Source organism: Sciurus carolinensis, unplaced genomic scaffold (genome assembly GCF_902686445.1).
Source record: "Sciurus carolinensis unplaced genomic scaffold, mSciCar1.2, whole genome shotgun sequence".
Lineage (NCBI taxonomy): Eukaryota > Metazoa > Chordata > Mammalia > Rodentia > Sciuridae > Sciurus > Sciurus carolinensis.
Window position 1 is genome coordinate 715111 of NW_025920121.1, and position 19329 is coordinate 734439.

General features: G+C 37.6%; 1 protein-coding gene across 10 annotated transcripts in view; it reads left to right on the forward strand.

The window, feature by feature from the left end:
* The window catches only part of LOC124973778 (A disintegrin and metalloproteinase with thrombospondin motifs 20-like), a 42944-nt gene that overhangs the window by 9697 nt on the left and 13918 nt on the right, over nt 1-19329 (forward strand). For 2 of the 10 annotated variants that reach the window (XM_047537522.1, XM_047537523.1), the window contains exons 5-11: nt 11905-12069; nt 12732-12850; nt 13469-13576; nt 14278-14316; nt 14408-14444; nt 14559-14699; nt 15529-15744. In XM_047537522.1, coding sequence (XP_047393478.1) covers nt 11905-12069; nt 12732-12850; nt 13469-13576; nt 14278-14316; nt 14408-14444; nt 14559-14666 — 576 coding nt within the window. In that variant the 3' untranslated portion in view covers nt 14667-14699; nt 15529-15744. Of the gene's footprint in view, nt 1-11904; nt 12070-12731; nt 12851-13468; nt 13577-14277; nt 14445-14558; nt 14700-15528; nt 15745-16404; nt 16531-17061; nt 17268-19329 lie in introns of those variants that run through there. The other 8 variants (XM_047537526.1, XM_047537527.1, XM_047537525.1 and 5 more) reach the window with 7 other exon arrangements.

Below are 19329 nucleotides of genomic sequence, written 5' to 3' on the forward strand. Positions count from 1 at the left end.
ATCATAATGTTAAATAGTAGTATAATAGTAATAAAATGGTAAATGCAATACCTTATCATTGTGTGTTTCAGAGATGATTAGAGAAAGAAGGTGTGAGTAGACTGAAGCTGAGGTATAGAGAAGATGTATGGAATGGAGAAGTCATTTTCTTTGAGAATAGAGAGAAAGCTTAAGAATAGGGGAAAATAGTGGTCAGGAAAGGAAGCCTAGAGTAGCATGGAGATGATCCTATAGGAGGAAGCAGGTGACCAGAGGCAGTGGCCACAGATGATAAGAATGTGAGGAACAGTCTAGTTAACTGATGTGACCAGGTTCCACAGGAACTGTGCTGCTTCATTCAGGAAGAGGCCCACCTGTGGTCCTGTCGCTTTGGGACAGTGATGCACAGAGTAATTGAATGGGAACAGGCATTCCTGAAACTGCTTGGGCAGTGTCACCAAGAAGGGTGTGGTAGTGGGTGACTACCAGGTCAGCTGGAATAAATGCTAAAGTAGAAACAGTGGCTTTGGTAATGCATAAGGAAGAACTAACTTGGTGGAAAGGCCCTGGGTGTACTTTATTGAAGAGTATTGGAATTTGGGGAGCATGGGGACCTAGGGGGACAAAGCCAAGCAACAGGTGAATGAAGGCACAATTCTTAAGTGCAGCGTACACACCAAATACATAATAATATGATTCTTAGAGTTTGTGAAATATATAGTGAGAAGTGGTAGGGGCGTCCAGACCAGGAGAGTCCCCTTAAAGAATCATGTGCAAGAGAAAAGAACTTTTAATTCTTTTCCCACACAGTATGCTGTGAGTATATTCCTTTTTTGTAGCTTTTGGTTTCTCTCAAGATGCATTTCCTCAGTTTTGTTTTCTTGTTTGTTTTTCTGCATATTGAAAGTTATCAGTCCTCAAGATTTTTGTCAGTACTACACATTTTCTTAGTATTGCAAGCCTATTTGATAGCTTTAACTTTCTTTCATTTTTTCATCTTTGTCCATGACCCTCATTTCTCTTGCACTGATTTGTTTGTGTTGCTTTTTAGGCTTGTTATGTGACCATCACCTCCAGATATTCCTCATTTATTATCCTGACAATTCCCTTCAGTTTTCTCTTAGGCTGGATTCCTTGTTTTCTGTTTTATAAGTTCCTCTTTCTGGTTTCCTTCCCTCATTAGGTGGACATGCTCCTCGGTAATTTACTGAGAAGGAAAGGTAACTTTAGAGGTTTCTATCCCCGAAAGTTGTTTCATTCCATTCTCATTCTTGCCAAATACTTTCATACAAATGCTAAAATATGTGATTTTCCTTTAGAATTTGGAAAGTCTTATTTATGACTGTTTCCTCAGCTTATTTTTCAATTTCCTGTGCTTGTGTGTGGCATTTTCTATTCTGGAAATTTTGTGGATCTCTTCATGCTAATTCCTTGATGCTGATGTTTCATTTCATTTTATTTTTTCTTTATTTTCCTAAGAAATTAGGTTGTCATTTCAACTTGGAAACACTGATTCTTTGTCTTGAGAAATTTAGTTGCATTCATTAATTTTTTAATTGTTTTATTTATTTATTTATTTATTTATTTTTTGCAGTTCTGGGTATTGAATGCAGGGCCTTGTGCTTGTGAGGCAAGTACCCTACCATCTGAGCCATATCCCCAACCCCATTAATGTTTTTGATAATTTCCTCTCACTCGTTTTTCTCTTATGTTTCTGAAGTTTTATTGTTTGTCAGTTCAACCTCTTAAACTGAGCACTTAATTTCTCATTTATTCTCTCCATTTCACTGTTTTTATGTTTCTTCTCATAATGTCTTGCTTTTATTTCATGGGTACAATATCTTCTTTCAGGCAACTGAGTGTAAGTGTAGTCTTGAGTTTTCATCTGCTCTGATATACTAGTTTCATCCTAGTCCTATTTTGTTTTTATTTCTTTTGTCCTCTTTTGTTAGTAGCTTTCCAGAATTTCCAATGATTACTTGTTGATTGATCATATTCAGGAAAGACTAAGATACTGATGGGAAGTTCTGGGTGGGGCAGACGAGTCAACCAGAGGCTTTGTTCTAGGGTAGCTGGATTGTTGAGCGGCCCTTTTGTTTGTCAGTGGGGTGAAGAACCAAATGTCCTTGTCAGTTGATCCTTTTCTTGGTTAAATGGTCACCCAAGAGAGGAATTCCCTCATCTTCTGACAGTCATGGTGGGGGGAAACAACAGATGTCATCTTTGGGTCACAGCAGGTGGCAAGTCAGGCTGGAATCTCTTCTTTCATTATGGAGACTCACTTCATCACCCCATTTCAGTCTGCTGTGCTATCGCTTCCCTGCATTATGTCCCATTCCTTTAAGTTCTCCTTTCTTAGAGCTATGCTGTCCACCTGTGGCTAGTCCATGTGCTGTAAGTGTGATACAGTCACTGGATTTGGAAACTTAATATGAAAAAAAGAATTCAAACATATTTTATGGATAATGTTTACATTGGTGCCATATTAAAGTGGTTCTATTCCAGGTAATTAGGTTAAATACAAATGCTATTGAAATTAATATCACCAATTACTACTTTTTTTTTTTTATTGTAAACAAATGGGATACATGTTGTTTTTCTGTCTGTACATGGCGTAAAGGCATACCATTTGTGTAATCATAAATTTACATAGGGTAATGTTGTTTGATTCATTCTGCCATTTTTTCCCTTCCCCCCCTCCCCTCCCACCCTTCCCCTCCATCTATACAGTCCTTCCTTCCTCCATTCCTGCCCCCCTCCCTAAACCCAACTCCAACCCCAACACTAACCCTTCCCACCCCCCATTATGTGTCATCATCCACTTATTAGCGATATCATTCTTCCTTTGGTTTTTTGAGATTGGCTTATCTCACTTAGCATGATATTCTCCAGTTTCATCCATTTGCCTGCAAATGCCATAATTTTATCGTTCTTTATGGCTGAGTAATATTCCATTGTATATATATACCACATTTTCTTTATCCATTCATCAATTGAAGGACATCTAGGTTGGTTCCACAATCGGGCTATTGTGAACTGAGCAGCTATGAACATTGATGTGGCTGTGTCTCCGTAATATGCTGATTTTAAGTCCTTTGGGTATAGGCCAAGGAGTGGGATAGCTGGGTCAAATGGTGTTTCCATTCCAAGTTTTCTAAGGAATCTCCACACTGCTTTCCAGAGTGGCTGCACTAATTTGCAGTCCCACCAGCAATGTAAGAGTGTACCTTTCTCCCCACATCCTCGCCAACACCTGTTGTTGCTTGTATTCTTGATAATTGCCATTCTAATTGGGGTGAGATGGAATCTTAGGGTGGTTTTGATTTGCATTTCTCTTATTACTAGAGATGTTGAACATTTTTCCATATGTTTGTTGATTGCTTGTAGATCTTCTTCTGTGAAGTGTCTATTCATTTCCTTAGCCCATTTGTCAGTTGGATTATTTACATTCTTGGTGTAGAGTTTTTTGAGTTCTTTATAGATTCTGGAGATTAGCGCTCTATCTGAAGTATGATTGGCAAAGATTTTCTCCCACTCTGTAGGCTCTTTCTTTGCATTGCTGATAGTTTCCTTTGCTGAGAGAAAGCTTTTTAGTTTGAATCTATCCTAGTTATTAATTCTTGCTTTTATTTCTTGTGCTATTGGAGTCCTGTTGAGGAAGTCTGGTCCTAAGCCGACATGTTGAAGCTCTGGACCTACTTTTTCTTCTATAAGATGCAAGGTCTCTGGTCTGATTCCGAGATCCTTAATCCATTTTGAGTTTAGTTTCGTGCATGGTGAGAGATATGGGTTTAGTTTCATTCTGTTGCATATGGATTTCCAATTCTCCCAGCACCATTTGTTGAAGAGGCTATCTTTTCTCCATTGCATATTTTTGGCCCCTTTGTCTAATATGAGAAAATTGTATTTATTTGGGTTAGTGTCCATGTCCTCTATTCTGTACCATTGATCCACCTTTCTATTTTGGTACCAATACCATGCCGTTTTTGTTACTATTGCTTTGTAGTAGAGTTGAAGATCTGGTATTGCGATACCCCCTGCTTCACTCTTTCTGCCAAGGATTGCTTTAGCTATTCTGGGTTTTTTATTCTTCCAGATGAATTTCATAATTGCTTGCTCTATTTCTGTAAGGTACATCATTGGGATTTTAATTGGAATTGCATTGAATCTGTATAGCACTTTTGGTAGTATGGCCATTTTGACAATATTAATTCTTCCTATCCAAGAACATGGGAGATCTTTCCATCTTCTAAGGTGTTCTTGAATTTCTTTCTTTAGTGTTCTGTAGTTCTCATTGTAGAGGTCTTTCACCTCTTTTGTGAGATTGATTCCCAAATACTTTATTTTTTAAGAAGCTAATGTGAATGGGGTAGTTTTCCTAATTTCTCTTTCTGAAGATTCATCGCTTATATATAAAAATGCCTTAGACTTATGTGCATTGATCTTATATCCCGCTACTTTACTGAATTCACTTATGAGATCTAAAAGTTTTCTGGTGGAATTTCCTGGTTCCTCTAAGTATACAATCATATCATCAGCAAATAGGGATAGTTTGAGTTCTTCTTTTCCTATTCGTATCCCTTTAATTTCTTTGGTCTGTCTAATTGCTCTGGCTAGAGTTTCAAGGACGATATTGAATAGAAGTGGTGAAAGAGGGCATCCCTGCCTTGTTCCAGTTTTTAGAGGGAATGCTTTCAGTTTTTCACCATTTAGAATGATATTAGCCATGGGTTTAGCGTAGATGGCCTTTACAATGTTAAGGAATGTTCCCACTATCCCTATTTTTTCTAGTGTTTTGAGCATGAAGGGGTGCTGTATTTTATCAAATGCTTTTTCTGCATCTATCGAAATAATCATGTGATTCTTGACTTTAAGTCTATTGATATGGTGAATGACATTTATTGATTTCCTGATGTTGAACCAACCTTGCATCCCTGGGATGAAACCCACTTGGTCATGGTGCACTATCTTTTTAATATGTTTTTGTATGCGATTTGCTAAAATTTTGTTTAGAATTTTTGCGTCGATGTTCATTAAGGATATTGGTCTGAAATTTTCTTTCCTCGATGTGTCTCTGTCTGGTTTAGGAATCAGGGTAATATTGGCTTCATAGAATGAGTTTGGGAGAGTTCCCTCCTCTTCTATTTTCTGGAATACTTTGAGAAGTATTGGAATGAGTTCTTCTTTAAAAGTTTTGTAGAACTCGGCTGAGAACCCATCTGGTCCTGGACTTTTCTTTGTGGGAAGGCTTTTGATGACTTCTTCTATTTCATTACTTCAAATTGGTCTATTTAAATTGTGTATGTCCTCCTCGTTCAGTTTAGGCAATTCATATGTCTCTAGAAACCTGTTGATGTCTTCGAAATTTTCTATTTTGTTGGAGTATAGATTTTCAAAATAGCCTCTAATTATGTTTTGTATTTCAGTCGTGTCTGTTGTGATATTTCCTTGTTCATTCCGAATTTTAGTGATTTGGGTTTTCTCTCGTCTTCTCTTTGTTAGTGTGGCTAAAGGTTTATCAATTTTGTTTATTTTTTCGAAGAACCAACTATTTATTTTGTCAATTTTTTGTATTGTTTCTTTTGTTTCAATTTCGTTGATTTCAGCTCTGAGTTTAACTATTTCCTGTCTTCTACTACTTTTGGTGTTGGTCTGTTCTTCTTTTTCTAGGGCTTTGAGCTGTAGTGTTAGGTCATTTATTTTTTGAGTTTTACTTCTTTTATTAAATGCGCTCCATGAAATAAATCTTCCTCTAAGTACCGCTTTCATAGTGTCCCAGAGATTTTGATATGATGTTTCTTTGTTCTTGTTTACCTCTAAGAATTTTTTAATTTCCTTCCTAATATCTTCTGTTATCCATTCATCATATAGTAGCATATTGTTTAATCTCCAGGTGTTGGAGTAGTTTCTGTTTTTTACTCTTTCATTAATTTGTAACTTCAATCCATTATGATCTGATAGAATGCAAGGTAGTGTCTCTATCTTCTTGTATTTGCTGACATTAGCTTTGTGGCATAATATATGGTCTATTTTAGAGAAGGATCCATGTGCTGCTGAGAAGAAAGTGTATTCGCTCTTGGTTGGATGGTATATTCTATAAATGTCTGTTAAGTCTAAATTATTGATTGTGTTATTGAGATCTATGGTTTCTTTGTTCAGTTTTTGTTTGGAAGATCTGTCCAGTGGTGAAAGAGGCGTGTTAAAATCACCTAGTATTATTGTGTTATGGTCTATTTGGTTTCTAAAATTGAGAAGGATTTGTTTAACATACATGAGTGAACCACTGTTTGGGGCATAGATGTTTATGATTGTTATATCTTGCTGATTTATGCTTCCCTTAAGCAGTATGAAATGTCCTTCTTTATCCCTTCTGACTAACATTGGCTTGAAGTCCACATTATCTGAAATGAGGATGGATACTCCAGCTTTTTTGCTGAGCCCATGTGCATGGTATGTTTTCCCCATCCTTTCACCTTTAGTCTATGGGTATCTCTTTCTATGAGGTGAGTCTCTTGCAGGCAACATATTGTTGGATCTTTCTTTTTAATCCAATCTGCCAGTCTATGTCTTTTGATTGATGAATTCAGGCCATTAACATTCAGGGTTATTATTGAGATATGATTTGTATTCCCAGTCATTTGGTTCATATTTAAAATTTTTGACACATCTTGGTTCCTCCTTTATTTGACAGTTCCTTTAGGATAATTCCTCCCTTTGCTGATTTGCTTCTTTGTTTTTTATCTCTTCCTCATGAAATATTTTGCTGAGAATGTTCTGTAATGCTGGCTTTCTTTTTGTAAATTCTTTTAGCTTTTGTTTATCATGGAATGATTTTATTTCATCGTCAAATTTGAAGGTAAGTTTTGCTGGGTATAAGATTCTTGGTTGGCATCCATTTTCTTTCAGAGCTTGAAAAATGTTGTTCCAGGCCCTTCTAGCTTTTAGGGTCTGGATTGAAAAATCTGCTGATATCCGTATTGGCTTCCCCCTGAATGTAATTTGGTTCTTTTCTCTCACAGCCTTTAAAATACTGTCTTTATTTTGTATGTTAGGTATTTTCATTCTAATGTGCCTTGGTGTGGGTCTGTTGTAATTTTGTGTATTTGGAGTCCTATAAGCCTCTTGGACTTGATTTTCCATTTCATTCTTCAGATTTGGGAAATTTTCTGATATTATTTCTTCAAATAGATTGTTCATTCCTTTGGTTTGTTTCTCTAAGCCTTCCTCAATCCCAATAATTCTCAAATTTGGCCTTTTCATGATATCCCATAGTTCTTGGAGATTCTGTTCATGATTTCTCACCATCTTCTCTGTTTGTTCAACTTTGTTTTCGAGGTTAAATATTTTGTCTTCAATATCTGAAGTTCTGTCTTCCAGCTGTTCTATCCTATTGGTTATGCTTTCTATGGAGTTCTTAATTTGGTTTATTGTTTCCTTCATTTCAAGGATTTCTGTTTGTTTTTTTTTCAATATCTCTAACTCTTTATTGAAATGATCTTTTGCTTCCTGAATTTGCTCTGTTAACTGTCGATTGGTGCGATCATTCAATGCCTGCATTTGCTCTTTCATCTCATCGTTTGCTTCCCTAATCATTTTAATTATGTACATTCTGAACTCCCTTTCTGTCATTTCTTCTGCCATGCTGTCGTTGGATTTTATTGATGTAACATCTAGATTTGTTTGGGGCATTTTCTTCCCTTGTTTTCTCATATTGTTCAGGAATCAGTGGGTCATTAAGATATTGCAGATTTCCTCTATCAACTTATAATGTCTCTGAAGATTGCTAGTATATCCCCTCTTATCCTTCAGTAGCCTGAAGTCTTGGAGGAGGTTGATAATGCAGAGCTCCACGAAGAAGCTGCCTCTCTAGGAGTGGTGACCCTCAGGTGGCGTATATTCCCTGCTAGTGGGCAGGGGTGCCTCCACTTGTTGACCAATGGTCATCCAATGGGGAACTACTGCGGGCTGAGGCAAGGCCTGTTTGTGCCTATGTCTCTGGCTTTACCGTCCCTGTGGGAAAACCTCCCAGCCGGGAAGAGTCACTCGGTGGGGACGTCTCGCTGGTCCAGTTGCCCTCCTATAGGTTCCCCTCAATCTACAACCACCACCTGGGCTGGGCTGTCTTCCTCTGCAACGATCCCAGGGGCCCGGACCTACGTCCTGGGCCTGGGAGCCTCACCCTTCGCAGGCGAGTCTCCTTAGGCTACCCCTCACAGAGACTCTGCCCGCTGCCCTGGAAACTTCGCTCCGCCCCTAGGCGTGTCTCTGTGCGGCTCTTCCAGCAAGAAGCCACCTAGCTCCTGGGACCCTGCTCTGCACCAATCGCCTGGCTATGCAGCCCCTCCCCTGAGCCCCGTACAATAGCTCCGAGACCCAGAGACCCTGCCACACACCTCCTCCTCTGGACAGCCGCCCGGTTTCCGATGCAGTCACTAGGAGTCCAAGCAACTCACTTCGGGTCTCCTCCTCCCGCCAACCAACCGTAGCCCTAGGCAGTCACTCCAAGTCCAAGTGACCCTCCCTGTTCCTCCTCCTCCTCCTTGGGGTAGCCCCCCGGGTGTTCAGGAGCGGTGGCTCCGAGACCAGGTGACTCACCACACTCCTCCTCCAGGCAGGCCACTGGTGTTCAGGAGCGGTCGCTTTTAGTCCAATCAACTCACCACTCGCCTCCTCCTCTGGCAACCGCCTGTGGTTCTGATGCAGTCACTCCCAGACTAAGCGTCCCACCGCTCTCCTCCTCCAGGCAGGCCACCAGTGTTCTGGAGCAGCTGCTCCGAGTTCAAACAGCTCGTCACGCAGCTCCTCCTCCGGCAACCGCCTGCGGCTCTGATGCAATCACTCCCAGGTCAAGCAACACGCCGCGCTCCTCCTCTTCCTCCGGGCAGTCCCCCGGCGCTCAGGAGCGCCCACTCTGAGTTCAAACAGCTCACCACGCAGCTCCTCCTCTGGCAACCGCCCGTGGCTCTGATGCAGTCACTCCCAGACCAAGCGTCCTGCCGCGCTCCTCCTCTTCCTCCGGGCAACCCCCTGGTGTTCAGAAGTGGTTGTTCTGGGTCCAAACAGCTCGCCACGCAGCTCCTCCCCAGGCAGCCGCCTGGAGCCCCAGCAGCTGCTCGTCCAAGCGCTATGCTGAGCCGCCTCCTCTACGATGATCCCAGTTGTCCGTGTTTACCGCTCCAGCGGGGGGAGGGGCGTCTCGCCGAGCAACTCCACTTCACAAATTCCCTGCGTTCCGGGGCTACCGCCCCATCCGGGACGCCTCCCCAACAGGAGAGACTCACCCGGCAGCTTTGAGTTGGTCCCAAGTCTCTCACTATCTCCTCTTTTGAATCTTGCGTCCTGGAGCAGCGTGAAATGCAGCCGCCCTCTAGTCCGCCATCTTGGCCCTCTTCCCAATTACTACTTTTTAATGTGACTACTAGAAGTGCCAAGTAACTCAGGTGGCTTACTTTCTGCTGCTCTTGGCTAGAAGGGTTGTTGACTTAACTGTTCTTCATAAATACCTTTCAATCAAGTCTTCAGTTTTTAGATCTATGTCTCACAACATTCACCTCTTCAGACACAAACCTGGTGTCTTTTGGCTCCTGGACTTCTCTTGGATTTTGTGGCATGAATTTTGTTTTATAATTCACTCTCTACCTTCACAGGTTTAGGGTTCATCTTCCTTGACTGTCAAAAGTCTATTCCAGGACTGGGGCTGGGGCTGGGTTCAGTGGCAGAGTGCTTGCCTAGCACATGTGAGGCACTGGGTTCTATCCTTAGCACACATAAAAATAAACAATAAAATAAAGGCATTCTGTTCATCTGCAACTACAAAAAAATTTAAAAATACATATTCCAATCTGCTTTTCATATTTAAAAAGTTCTTTGTCTTGCCTACTGTTTCCTTTTATCCCTGTTCTTTTAGACATATGCCTTTTCAAAAAATTTTTATTTTAAAGGGTCTTTAGGAAAGATCAGAGATAATTAGTCAACTGATAGTACATAGTTGAGCTTTATAAACAGAAAGTTGGTCATGTCACAGACTGCTTAAACTCTTTACTGTCTCTTCATTGCAGAAAATGTAAATTTAGACTATTCTGACTACTTATAACCATATCTCTGAGTTTACTTTTGCTGTTACGCTGCATACAACCAGCTGTCAAATCTCAGTGGCTTAGAACAAAAGTTTATTGACTGCCATATCATGCTTTGCTGCTAATTTGTTAGGACTCTAATTTGTTATCTGTGTCATGTCATTTTTAAAAAATTGATGGAATTTACTTTTTAGAGCATCTTTAGGTTTACTGAAAAACCTTGAACAGAAAGTACAGAAACACTGAATATTCTGCCTTCTTCCTTCCCTCTATGTTTCCCCTTGCCCATCCCTTACCCACTCCATCTATTATCATGTTGCATTAGTTTGGCACATGTGTGTAATTGATGCGCCAATTTTTATGCATTATTATCAACTAAAGTCTGTAGTTTATATTAGGATTCACTCTTTGTGCTGTATATGTTTATGGTGATGTTATCACCCAGAGAAGTTTCCCTGCCCTGAGAATCCCCTGTGCTCACCTTCTCATCCTGCCTCCACCCTGCAATCTGTGACATCACTGATCTTTTTATTGTCAGTCAGTGCCTTTTCATTCATAACTCCAGGCTGAAAGAGCAGCCCTTCCTGAGAAATGCTGTTCTGGAAGCAGAGGGAAAAGGGAAAGAGGGCTGGTGGAACTGGAGTAGGTTCCATCCACTTTAGTCAGTTGGCATAAGGCTGATGTCAGTTGACAGGGAAGTGTTGCCTGATAGGAAGTTACCACAACATTGTAGCAACTAGAGGTGTGCACTTTCTTCAGATATAGGGGAAACAAATACAGGGGATCAATAATAACCATGTACCAGGTAGCATCAGCACTGACCCTAGCCACTCAGTTTCCTCCAGTCTCTGTCTTAGCCCTGATGTATTCTTTTTACTCTGGACCAGTCCCACCTTACTTTCTGCTCTTCACTAACCAAACTCCTCAGTCATTCAGGATTCAGTTTACTTATTATAAAACATCATTCCTAACTGGATTAATATGTTAGCATATCTTATATGTAGTGTTGAACATTTAGCTTTCTTAGTTGCACCCTTTAGACTATTAATAGAATTAATTAATTAGGGAACTTCTACTTATGCAAATTCTCCTTTCATTTTTAATTTTCATTTGACTTTGGCCAAGGTCTTCATAGAAGAAAAATTATCTGCATATGTGGGAGTGATCTTATGATTGTATCTGATCAAAGTTGCAGCCACATGCCACTCCCATTATTTGTGACTGAAAGGCGCAAAACAGACTGTGAACTAAGGTCAAAAAGAAATAATGTATGATATAACCAGTGCATATACAACTAAACTAATAAGTGAGGTATGATATAAAACAGTTCCTAAACCAGAGCAGACCTGTCATTAGTACCCATCATCTGCCTCTGCTATTATAAAATTTCAGATTCACTAATTTGTGATGAAACTCAGCAATTTATTTATACTTTTATTCATATTACTGGCTGAATATGAGTATGCAGGTCTCCACACTAAGTCATTTTGCCTGTAAAGCAAATCTAAGTAAACTCTACTTAGATAAACTCTACTTAGAAAAGCCATGGTTTAAAGATCTAAAACAATAAATCAGTAGCCTGATTCTATAATTCCCATTGAATTCATGAACTACTAAATTTAAAAGTTTATGGAATAGAGAATGTATAGATCTTCCTGGTATGTTAATAATTAATCCTTTAAGTAGTAAGCAACATGATGGTAGATCATGGCAGAAAAGCACTTTTGCCCAGTGACTGTCTGTAAAGGATTAGGGTTATAATGCACTTAGGAATGGTCTTACAGCTGTAATTTATCATGCAAATTGATCATTGCATCATTTTTTAATGCATCCTGTTGACTTCTTACAGTGTCTTGTTACATATGGAAAAGGATCAAAGCAGCAGCAGGTTTGTTGTCAACTGAATGAAGATCACTTGAGTGATGGCTTTTGTAATCCAAGTACCAAACCTGAATCTCTAAGACCCTGTGAGCTTCATGCACGTGCTGCTTGGAAAGTAGGATCATGGAGGTCTGTGAGTATGTTTAAAGTTTTGACATTACTGCTGTGTTAAATATTTCAGCTTTTGGATTCATTTTAGTTACCCAAAGACTGTAAATCTCATGTTTTATCATATTTGATCAAACTATAAATGTTTTCATGTTCTGTGTTTTCATTGGTATCTTTACTATATTTAGAATAGGCATTGTTTAGAAGTTCTACTGACCAGGCAGCTGGAAATCTGCAAGATGAGCAGTGATCAGACTAGATGAGCGTGGGTAGCATATTGTCCTGTGAAGATTGCCAGAGCTGATGGAAGCCTTTTCACCTCTCCCTTCTTTATCTCTTTGAAATGTACTTAATGTATTAAGTGAGATATGCCAGGTAGAGTTTGAAAGTATATTGTTTCTATAATTGTATTGACTCTGCCTCCAAAATATCAGACATTTACTGATATGATAATTTTTAAAACTATATTAATAATATACATTTCATTAATGTCTAAATAATATATTTAAATAAGTAGGCATGTTGATTGAATTTATTAATTTTAGATTTTTGAATGTGGCATAAAGGGCTCGTACAAAAGATGTACTGAAAGCATATTATTACCTATATATTTGTTAAGAAAATTGAAGTTTATGTAATTTGTTAAAAGCAATGTTTATTTGATATCTTTTTATCTTTATCTTTCAGTGCACAGCTACCTGTTACCTTGGGTATCAGATATGTGCTGTTAAATGTGTCAACAAACTCGTTAGTGCAGTATTAGATGACAGAGAATGTCAAGGGGCCATCGCCCAGGTGATAGGCAGGTAAAGGAAACCTCTTTGTGGATTATAAACAAAAATATCTATTATTTAACAAGAGGATCACTAATGTGTTCAAATTATTTTTATATGTACTTTTCCCACTTAAACTTCTATGCCTTAAAAATGTGTGCATGAGATAGAATTTATCATTTTTGATTTTTCCAGTCTATAGCTTTATTATGAAATAGTTTACTTTTTCTCTGCCATTGGATCATTTATTTAACTTGTGTATTCCTATTCTTTGAACTGTGCATGTATGACAACATCTATTATTATGAATATTATGGAATCTTAAAGTGTGTTGTGCTTTTTTACGGTGGAGTTCTGTATTCCTTCAGAATGTTTCAGCCTAGTGGTATTTTTGAAGGACTTGGCTCTTTCCCTCTTCAGTTATCAAATGCAATGATCCAAACATTGATATTCAGACTTACTATCCACTGCTAGCACTTGACAGTACTTTGAACATTTGAAAATAAAATTCTTTACATCATCAATTTGTAAATTGGTGTGCAGCTATTCTTGAAGTAGATATGTGACAAAGGCAAAGAAATATCAGATTTAATTAAAATGTGGTTGATTAATTAAATGATGTTCCTTGAGATTCGATTTTCTTTTGAATAGGACTGTATGGTTACTCCCTGCCCATATATCCCTAATATTGGTGCTACTTCCTTACCAGCTGTTCCCATGGGAAAAGCAGCACAGTGGAGACATGGTTCTTGGACCCCAGTAAGTGAATTTATTGAAGAGATGCAGTATTTATTAGGGGGGCTTTTAGATATCAGCAGAATGTTTGGGACAGATTTGCTTAAGTTAATGTATGTATTCATTCTCAAGTATTTTGATGGGATGGACCAAGTATAGGGCTTAGAATTAGGTCACTTCATGGCTAAATTATGCTCTGCCTTTCCATAGCCTGTGTTTATGTGCAGGAAATTTGAACCTTTTGTAGATTTTCTAATCTACAAAATGAGGATAATGATACTTATGTCCTAGGTTGTTATAAGAAGCAGATGTGACATCAGGCATTTATCAACTTTTACTTAAACTATGGACATTTTCATGTTGCTTTTCTGAACTAAAAGCTTTAATGTATTTAGAATATATAATTTTCTTTAGTCTTAAATATTCATTAAGTCTTTTAAGATTTAGGATTCTCTTATGCAGTATCTTCAATTTTGTCATATAACTAAGCATTATTTCAAAACATTATATCCATTCATATTTTTATATCTATTTGTGAAATTTGTGATCTAAACTGGGATATTTTCTACCCTATCTGTATTTGACTGAGAAATGAAGCCAGGTGATATTATTCCTAATTTATGTTTTCTCAGGAAACTTGATGTTTTATGAATGTGAGCAACATCTATGGTAAGGGAATTGGGAGAGGTACTGCCTAACCTTTCGATGTTATTTTATTTTTTAAGTGCTCCGTGTCTTGTGGAAGAGTTAATCAAGTCTGCTCCGTAAGCTGTCCTGATGCTCTTGATGGAATAGCAGGTGAATCACAGTGTGGACACGTGTCCAGACCTGCTGAAATATCTGTGTTTGCTTTAGCCCTTGTGGAGAATGGCAAGCAGGAAATTGGTCACCTGTAAGTATCCTTATGAGAAAATAGGAAGTGAAATGTTTAAATATAATATATGGTATTTTATATAATATCAATGTAGTATATTACATTGTAAATATTGGCTAAATTTCTGGTCAGTGTTCAGCATCCTGTGGCCATGGAAAAGCAACTCAACAAGTTTTATGCATCAACCACCAGCAGCCAATTGATGAGAATTACTGTGCCCTGAAGCTCACCCTTTGGTAGAACAAGAATATAACCTGCCACCTGCCCACCCAGGTATAGCCGCGTTCCTAGTTCTTCCAAGCGGCCAAGCCAGTTCCCAGGCAGACATTTCCCATTAACTCACAAACCAAAGATAATCAAAATCAGTGGGTCCATCTGTCATTCAGAGGAAACCAATGGAGAACAGGATCATGGGGATCAATAAGCTGTTCTTTATTGAGTTATATTAATTCTATCATTTTGTTATATTTCTGTCATTTTTTTATTTCCTTTAGCAGACATGTAAATAATGACATCAATTGCTTTTAATGCTAAATTTAACTGAAGATGGATAGTTTAAATCTTAAATGGATTAAGCATTTTTGATGTAGACTACAACTCCCCAGAGTTCTTACTGAATTGCAGAATAATATGATATTTGATTACAAAGGAATGCACTTAAAAACAATCTGATTAGGGTTCATTGTGATAAAAACAAGAGAAAACCCTTTAAGAAGTAAGACTACAAATGTTTATAAAAAAAACAAAAATTACTGTGATAGAAATGGAATAGAGTAAAATTGAGTAAACTACCAAAGTTCATATTTTACATGATAATAATAATACAAATTAAATAAAAATACAAAGGTAAAATTAGGTAACTTAACACTGTGTTTTGTTTTTTATATCTTCCCAGTTAATGTTAAAACTTTAATTCCTTTTTACTTAACATTTAGGATGAGGGTGAAAGATTACTTCCTAATGTATGCTTGAAAGACTTACTTTTCATCAACAAATTTTAATGATGCCCTCAGTAAAACTTAAAAGTGTTTTGTCAGATTTTTATGCTTCAGTTTGCTTAGGGTTGAGTCAGGGAGTGATTTCTTTTTTTTTCACCATGCAGATTCACCCTGTGGAATCCGCAGTTCGTGTGTGTTTCTGTGTTTTATCCTGGCCGGTGTTCTCGCAGCCATGCTGGAGGTCTTCAGTGTGAGGTTGTGGTCTGCCAGGATGAGAATGGACAAAATGCTAGTTACTGTGATGCACCCTCAAAACCCCGGAGTCAAAACACTGTGATTGGGGGCCTTGTCCTTGCTGGAGCTATGGAAACTGGGGAGAAGTAAGTCATAATATTCCCTATATTTGTGGCGATGTTTACATCTCTGAAGACCTAAAGTGCTTTCATGACATTGAACTAATCTTACTTCACTATCCTGTACTGGTCGATAATTTTACTTCACTGTATATGGAAAGAGGTTATTTTCCTTAATTGAGAGATCAAAACTCTATTCTTTTTTAATAGGTGTTCTCTCATGGTATAAGTCACTCAACTCATGATAGAAAGCATGTAGTCCAGATTATGAATAAAACCTGTTATGCTACCCAGTATGTCTGTAAATTACTACTATCTTTCTAAAATTAGTACATTATTATTCAAGTTGCTTAGAAATTTGGATTGATATAAACACAGAAAACAAGTTTAATATGAAGACCATATTTTATTCCTATTGTTTAGTCATTCATTTGATAAATCTCCTCCTTCAGGTTAGAGAATTGTCAGTCATTATGTCTTTTCATCATGCTCTGGCACTCTTAGGCACTCTAAATGTAAAGATAATTTCTAAAATGGTCACTTTGAATATTAATCCCAACCATTTTTTGGATGGGAAAGAATAGGAAGCAATGCTATATGTTCATTTTTGATGAATTAAATAAATCAACTTATTTAATTAGTCAAATGTTTTTGCTTAATTATTTTATTACATAATTTTCTTCATAGGAAATTCATTGGAAATCATTGTTTACAGTCATACTTTTGGCCAAGTGCTAATAAATATCAAGTAAATTGTAATATACACTTTACTATTTTCCACAATTCAACTAACTTTATTATTTCTGAATGCAGGTATGTTCATTTTCAAAATTGAAATCATACGAGAAATATAAACAAATAAGAACCTTTATCATTTTGGTATATTTCCTGCTAGATTTTTGCTCTGTATAGGTTACAGAAACAGATTTATATTATACATGCTGCTTTGCTCTCTATGGTTTTCATATAAAATGTATTGTCTATCCATGTGTATAAAATTTGACCTGTCTTATTAGCTCTCGTGGCTACATAATAATTCATTGATTAAAATCCATACATTATTTAATTGATCTTCTTTACTTAGGTAAATCAGTTTTATTTCTGGCTTAACAAATAGTATTTTTATAGACTTAATACCTTACTGAAATATTTTCCTACTAAGTCTCAAAAAATATCAGTTTTTCTAATAACCATGAAATTAAAACATTTTTATTCAGGGATAAATATTGACAATTAGGAATAATAAACTTGAAGCTCTCGCATGACTAATTAAACAATGAATAAAGCAATATAATAGTCTCTTGAAAGTCACATAGATTTGATATTTCCTCTTCTTATTTTTAGTGTACACAGATATGTAGAGGAGGAATAAAATCAAGATTTGTAATATGTCAGCTTTCTGATGGCCAGCTGTCACCAGAGCACAACTGTGAAATCCTAAACAAACCACCTAGTGCAATACATATGAAGATTTGCCTCCACTACAGTTTTAGCTGTTGACTTTCCCAGCAGCGGGCATCCAGGTCATCCTCAACTTCCAGTGAGCTAGGTGAGGCTACTGCAGGGAACATGAGTATAAATATCCCTCTACATGTTTCCTTCTGTAACTGCTTAAGCATCATTAGGTTGTGTACCCACAGGTGGAATTTCTTGGTCAAAGAATGTATGTTTACTTTTTTTTTAATTTGTTTTTTTTGTACACAAATGGAATACATACTGTTTCTCTATATATGAAGTAAAGTCCTACCATTTGTGTAGTCATATTTTTACATAGAATAATACTGTTTGATTAATTGTTATTTTTTTTCCTTCATCCCCACCCCTCCCAACTCTCTTTTCCTTCTACATAGTCCCTCCTTCCTCCATTCTTACCTCCCTTCCCCCCCCCACTATGTGTCATCATCCACTGATCAGGGAGATCATTCATCCTTTGGTTTTTTGAGATTGGCTTGTCTCATTTAGTATGATATTCTCCAATTTCATCCATTTGCTTGCAAATGCCATAATTTTATTCTTCTTTATGGCTGAGTAATATTCCATTGTATATATATACCACAGTTTCTTTATCCATTCATCAATTGAAGGACATCTAGGTTGGTTCCACAGTCTGGCTATGGTGAATTGAGTAGCTATGAACATTGATGTGGCTGCATCTCTGTAGTATGCTGACTTTTTTTGGGTTTAGGCCAAGGAGTGTGATAGCTGGATCAAATGGTAGGTCCATTCCAAGTTTTCTATGGAATCTCCACACTGCTTTCCAGAGTGGCTGCACTAATTTGCAGCCTCTTCAGCAATGTATGAGTGTACCTTTTCCCTCACATCCTCTCCAACACCTTTTGTTGCTTGTATTCTTGATAATTGCCATTCTAATTGGGGTGAGATGGAATCTTAGGGTGGTTTTGATTTGCATTTCTCTTATTACTAGAGATGTTGAACATTTTTTTATATATCTGTTGATTGTGTGTAGATCTTCTGTGAAGTGTCTGTTCATTTCCTTAGCCCATTTGTTGATTTGGTTATTTGTATTCTTGGTGTAGAGTTTTTTGAGTCCTTTATAGATTCTGGAGATTAGTGCTCTATCTGAAGTATAAGTGGCAAAGATTTTCTCCCACGCTGTAGGCTCCTTTTTCACATTGCTCATACTTTCCTTTGCTGAAAGCTTTTTAGTTTGAATCTATCCCAGTTATTGATTCTTGCTTTTGCATATTTACTTTTTTGACTAAGCACTTCCAGGTGACTCTTCTGAATATCTCAAACTGTCCACATGTCACCTGCATTCTATCATCTAGCTTTCTACCTTTCGATGTGTAGTGGATACAAAGTGACAGCACACTGTTTTCACTGGTATTTTTTCTTAACATGTCTCAAATGCTTTTCACTTTGGGGGGATTTTCTCTTGTGAAAATGAGGTTCCTCTTGATCCCCATGTTCATTCCTCTACTTGACTACTTTTTTCTTTCCACTCATGAACGTTGTCTGGAGTATGTGGGATAGTTTGTCCATTACAAGCCCTATCAGGTCCTCTAGAACTTTCAATTAGTAAAATTCCTAAACAGTAAGTAAGCAAAGTAATTGGTGTACCAATATGAGAAGAAAAGTGTTGGATGATAGATTCAAAACACAAAGTTATACTTTATTATTTACAAAATAATAACAGGATTTACAAAATAATAAAAGAATGAAGCCATGACATAGACTGAGATAAAATATATCATCAGGACCTTAGATATTCTGTAATAAATCTGTATCTCTTGAAGTGTGGAATTGATCGTCTTTTGGTAATGAAAGGAAGCAAAGTTAGCAAAGCAAATGATAATCTGTTTATAATTTTCTATGATTTGGTTGAAGTGGTAAAATTGTATGTAGATTAATGGGTCAAATAAGTTAATAATTATTTTAGGTGCTATCAAACTGAGGTTTGTTGGCTGTGCATCAGGTTTCTGAAGAAAGCTAGGACTGTTCAGTGACATGGAGCCATCACTGTTGGGATAGCCATCTCAGATTCCTGCAGCCTGAGTGCAATCTTGAACAGGCAATGTATTCGTTCCTTTTCTAAACTTCAGGCTATATGTGAACATTTATGAATGATTCCTAGCTATTTTCTCATCCTTT